Consider the following 6,000-nt stretch of genomic DNA (forward strand, 5'->3'; position numbering starts at 1 on the left):
TGATCTGAAGACATTAATAGATGGAGAATCCACTATTTTCTATGGTAGTAGTGTTCTTATCCTGCTTGTGAACAAGTTTGTGACCCAAGTTTCAGGCTGCAACTGTGTTCCAAAATGTTCTTTGCGCTTTATAGATGGGTCACCTAACTCTGTCTGTGTAACCTATTTATTGCTGCCTCACAGAACAATCCACTGTGCATTGCACCATGTGGAAAATATTCATGATCCTTCGGCCTCATCAGTTAATTATATAAAATGTTTCATAACTGGAAAAGTTTCCAAAATTGATTTCTTCAAACATGAAATTCTGTGTATTGTACTGTAAAATATTTGTAGTTGGACATCACCCAGGGAAACATAAGGGTTATTTTTTTCTCTGACTATAACCAACATATTGTTCTCTTTTAGAAATCGTCTGCAATTGCTGTCCGTCCTGGATCAACATTAATAGCAATTAACAACATTAATCACCTCCAGCAGCGTGACCAGGATTATGGATATGAGTGCCTCGAAGGCAAAGACTGCACCAGCTTTTTTTGTTGTTTTGAAGACTGCCGCACAGGTTCCTGGAGAGAAGGAAGAATACACATCCGTGTTGCCAAAATCGACTCCTATTCTCGAATCTTCTTTCCAACAGCCTTTGCCTTGTTCAATCTCGTTTACTGGATTGGCTACCTTTACCTATAAATTCCAGAGGTTTGACAAACTCAGAAAAGGGATAAGTTAACACCGATACTGTTTAATGTACCTCAGTGAACAATATAGAATTAGAGCTGCTCAAAATTTCTGAAATTCGCATGAAAATTGAAATTCTTGAAAAAAAGAAAGGAAATAGAATGACATTTTCATACTTTTCCATCTCTAATTAATCAATTATATAGATAATTTTTAACTTTTGAAATTAGGGGCGAAACTTTCAAAATACTTTTTCTGAAATTCTTCCTTTTTTCCAGCTCTAACAAAAATGCAGAGAAACCAGTGGTTAAATGGCTGAATCAGGCACCTCTTCATAACTTTTAAGTTTTGTTTTTAAATGGAATAACAGCTAAACATTGTAGCATCTCTTACACCAAAGTTAACAAAGCCTTAATAAAACAGGTTTAGCGCCACTGTTACTGAATCATTCTCATATCTACCTTTTCTACCACAGAGTGACTTTTAAAAATAAAAAACACCTGAACTTTTATAAATTCCTGTTTTAAAGAGGTTGGCATGGAATATTCCTCTGGTCCATTTAACCATTTGTCCTCTGCATAATACTGGTTACAAGTATGTGTAAACCTGAATGCACTTAATTAGCACTTAATGAAAGCAGCATGAAACTGACAGGTTATACGAAGGCAATAGTAATTCTGAACTGGTGTGATCCTGACCATCACATAAGTTTTGTGCTTAAGTTTATGCTTGTACTTTTCCCATCATTACTTAGCTATTGGTAGTTTCCTAGGGTTCCGAAAAAAGGGCAAAATCCTGCAGAGATTCTTAACTAGTGTAAATTGGTGCAGCTCTACTGATTTCACCAGAACTATTCCACTTTAAACCAGATCAGGATTTGGCCCTGAACATGGTGCTTCTCCTTCCTCTCTCCTGCTCCCTTCCCCCAACTAGTCTCATTCATTTAAATGGACTACCCGTAGTTGTAAAAAGCATTGTGCTCAGTAGAGTTTGTAAGACTTGGGGCCAGCTATTGTTCTCCCAAATTCTGCCACTGCCACATGACATTCAGAGGCATTACTTTCCAACTCCAGCCCTCAGAGCAAAGGGCATGGCCGCCTTCATTTCATCAGAAACCCATATTGTTTACTGGTTAATCCAAAATGGCAGTGCTTCTATTGATTCTGTTTGTCTCTGTGTGTCTCCTTCGGAGCCAACACTCAAAAGCAGCAGTTTTAGTACACTTGTAATATGAATTGTTTCATAATAGCTATTGTAACAATTGTATATTTAATTGGAAATGTGTGGTGTTGAGAAAGAAAAATAATTATGCATTTCAGGTAATTCTCCATGGAGCAAAACACATCCCTAAAAAGCATAGGACCCTGTCATACACCCCCTCCTCACTCAGATGTCCCATTGACATTAGTGGATATTGTGCAAGTGGTGGACTTTCCAGACTGAGCTCACTGCTTGTTTGCTGGCTAAATTAATTAGCACTTTTACATCATCAATAATTTTGCCTTCACTGCAGAAAAGTACAATCCTTTCTGCTTTCTGACCTTTCATAGACAATGAAACTGGTCTCAAGCTAACCCACAAAAGTCAGCTGTGTAATTGAAGAATTCCTTAACTAAAAGTCAAACAAGGATACTTTAAAGGGGATTTATGGGACAAGGAGTTGTCTACTATAGATGGGGCTTAGTGAAGACTTCACTGTGCCAGAGGATACCTCCACAAAGCATAAAGAAAATAACTGATAGCTTGAAGTAGACAAAGATTTATCATTTTAAAGGGGAAGACCCGAGAGTTCTATTGAATAGCATACCTTCTCTGGATGTGTCTCAGAAACATGCTGTATCCTTATAGTCGCTGATACAAGAAACAATATGGCTTGATATAAATTCGACACTGAATTCAGAGGTCCAGATCCTCAAAAATATGTAGGTGCCTAACTCCCATTGAAATCAATGGGATTTAGGAGCCTTAACGTCTTTTGAGGATCTGGGCTAGAGGAACTACTCATGTGAAATTTGAAAACTGCATTTGACCTCTGAGTTCAATGAAGAATCAAAGGCCAAAAAAAAAACCAAACCCTGGGGGGTTTCTGGGGGGGGAAATGTATTGATGGACACAGTTTAATGCAAACTTTATTTCAATATTTAGCTGATAGAATGTAGAAATGATCAGGAGAATCTGAAAGACTGCCACTGACATTGTCAGATTTCTTTTACTGGGTGACCTTTTCAGAGCTCAGGCCTTTTCGGAGCTTAGGGAGCTCAGCCTTTTGCAGGAGGAAATCAGTACTTCACTGTTGCAGAGGGAACTCTGTCTTGGCACATCCGGTTAGTTATTTCTATTTCATTTAGTTGTCAGTTGCCAATCAGCTCCAGTGAATGAATTAGCAAAGAGAGAACATCCTGAATTGGCAGGGGATTGACAAGAAGTCTGTCATCTCTAATTTGTATGAAACAATGTAATGGAGTATTAAAGCTATTGAATGTTAGGGCTGTTTGGTTTATAAATACACTTGCTTCTGTCTGTTAACCAACTTTTGTGTGTACCTCATTTGTTTCTGGTGAAATCATTTCAGGTCTTCATAGTACTGTGTGTGCAAACAGAAATGAGAATGCAGTGAACTATAACTTGGCATGGAATAAATGTGTTGATTTAGCCCTACATGTTTCCTTTCTAGTCTGCATGGAAACACTCCCTAGATACCAAGACATCTAACTGAACTTAATGAAAAATGACAGAGATTAGATGTGATCATCTTTCAAATACACATAGCTATAAAATGGAGAGTGGCTTATTTGGTGAAGTATGCCATTGTGAGATCTGGAGGTTTGGAGTAGTGCACTCTGGCCCCAATTCAGCATAGCACTTAAGTGCATGCTTAAGTCCATCCCTGTTCAGAACAATACTTGGCCTGGATTCAGGAAAGCACTTATGCATGTGTTTAAGTGGTCTCAAGAATAGAGATGTTTTCCTAAAATGAGGCCTTAAACATGTGATTTCAATAGGCAGCACTTAAATGACTGAGCCCTAACAACATGATCCAAAGCATATTTAAGTTGATGGGAGGTTTTCTCATTGATTGCAAAGGGCTTTGGAGCAGCTGCCATATAAATGAAGACGGGTGGGAAAATGGAAATAGAGAAAACTGCATGAAACTGTGCTTCATAGGCTTGGGAAATTTCTGAAATGTTTCTTGTGAAAGATCTTAAGTGATACTTTTATAGTCAAGTGATCATCTCTCCATTGTGTAGTTAATGCAGCTAAATGTGTTATTTTGCAGCAAGGTTTTGTGTATTTGATTGTATTTCACTCATTACCCTCAGTGTTTGAATGTTTTATTTTATGTAGTGACAGGACCAAGCAAAAAAAAGTGAACTCTGATTACTGTGCTTCACACAATTTCTTTCAATATGCTTCACAGGCCTAGTCCCTTGTCTGATGACATGGAATGTTGCAACATTTTAAAGAAAAAAATCACTTCCGACAATGTTGTTTTGCCACTGTAATTACCTGTTGCTTACTTGTTATGTTAATGTACGGTTTGTTTGATATTTGAAAGATCTTTGTAATTTGATCATCATGTGAACCCTTAGCCTGTCTTTCGTATCAAAAGCTCACAGAAAAAGATTATATTTATTTTTTAAATATTTGTATAAAACCAGATATTTTGTTTGTATCCTGCACCATCACAATTCATATTTTCAGATTTACTGCAAATAAGCCTAATTTGTGTTTTTTTTAAAATCCTTATCGGTGTTTAAAGTTAAATTGCACACTGTTGTAATTCTTCTTTGCATAGTCATATTTTCAAAATAATCTTTTATCTGTTTTTATGGTATCCATCTAAAAATGCAGCTTCTAATGATTATGCATACAGCCAATGGAAAGCAAAATCATTGTCCATGAGCTAATTAAACAAGTTACTAAAATACAAGAACAGAACTTGACAGTATTACTTTGTTTTCATTTCTATAGAAGCTTAAATCTCCAACACACCTTGATAAACATGGCAAGGAAGCAATTCACCGAGGTGTAGAAGTTCCACATTGGCAGGTCTGCACACGTAAAGCATCAACATGGCAGAGTACATGCACTGTAAGCTATGGAAGGTCTCTGTCCTGGCTTTTAATAAACTTGAGATTTTCAAAAGCATTCAGCATTGGACTAATTTTGTTCTTAGTGAGGTCAGTGGGAACTGTACCACTGACTTCAATGGGACAGAATTAGGTCACTTTTGAAAAACTTCACCCTAACATCCTGGCCACTGTATCATCTTGGCTTCTTTTAGCTTTAGAGTATCTTTCAGAGGTGCTCCGTGTGACACTATTAGTCTCCCTGCAGGTTAATTGACTGTCTGTTTTTAAAATAGCATCAGAAAAAAAATTGTAACCAACCAGATTTAAAATAAGAAATAATTAAACAACACCCAGGGTTTTTTCTAGAGATTAATGACTGGCTGGAAGGAGTTAACGGCATTAACCCCACTGGTCGTGAATTTCTGTGAAATATCCTGTTATAGGGATACTATTGTTATTATGATTTTAAACTAAGGTGGAAAACATTTTTGTTTTATGGCTGATTGTTTCAATTGGTTTTTACAGGGCCTTTCTTGAGAATTAATGCCATCTACATTAAGCCAAGAAGATTGCATGAATCACATCTCATTGTCTCATAAAAAATATTCACTGTATCTGCACAAAAAATCAGACTAAGTAAATAAATTGTTACATGTATTTTTGAAAATAGTGTATAATTTACCACATGGAAATTGCCCATGCAATTTTTCAATGACTCACTAGAGAAAATCAGTTCACTGTGTAATAGAGTTATAGAGAGACTATTAGGTGTCAAATCAAAGCAAAAGTGTAGATAAAAATAAAATGGATAAATGGCTCTAGGCCTTGTTTTCACAGAGAGGTTTTATTAATAAAATCGATAGCAACTTGTTTCATAACAAAATCCAGGTGAACTGTGTTTAAAGTCTCATGGCATTTTTAAGGAAAAATGACTAACAGAATCCCTAAGCTTTTGGAGTGCCCACTGCAGAGGCAGATTAGGGTTCCATCTCCAAATGTCTGGTAACGCTGGATTGACAAAACTTGGACTATATGAGAGTGAGCCATGCTGACTCTCTGCAAAGCACTCCAGACGTGAACCACTAGAGAGAGAAGGTGGGGTAGTAGCAGGCCTGCTAGCTGGCTAGATCTAATGGTATGCTTGTCAGTAGATGAAGGGACATTGAGGAGAAGGGTTGCTCTCTATCCATTATCTAAAAGTAGCATCGCTCCAGAACCCTCTGATCTCAGAATTGTTTAGGGGGACAACTAA

The 6,000-nt window shown here is 37.1% G+C and overlaps 1 protein-coding gene across 3 annotated transcripts in view; it reads left to right on the forward strand.

Annotated features, from left to right (window-relative positions):
* GABRG1 (gamma-aminobutyric acid type A receptor subunit gamma1) overlaps positions 1 to 5,404 on the forward strand; it is a 75,276-nt gene extending 69,872 nt beyond the window's left edge. For 2 of the 3 annotated variants that reach the window (XM_007069343.3, XM_043544408.1), the window contains one exon: positions 409 to 5,397. In XM_007069343.3, the coding sequence (XP_007069405.1) occupies positions 409 to 687 (279 nt within the window). In that variant the 3' untranslated portion in view covers positions 688 to 5,397. Of the gene's footprint in view, positions 1 to 408 lie in introns of all 3 variants that reach the window. The other variant, XM_043544409.1, reaches the window with a different exon arrangement.
* Positions 5,405 to 6,000: the final 596 nt, after the last annotated feature.

The sequence above is a fragment of the Chelonia mydas genome, chromosome 4 (assembly GCF_015237465.2).
Source record: "Chelonia mydas isolate rCheMyd1 chromosome 4, rCheMyd1.pri.v2, whole genome shotgun sequence".
Taxonomy (NCBI): domain Eukaryota; kingdom Metazoa; phylum Chordata; order Testudines; family Cheloniidae; genus Chelonia; species Chelonia mydas.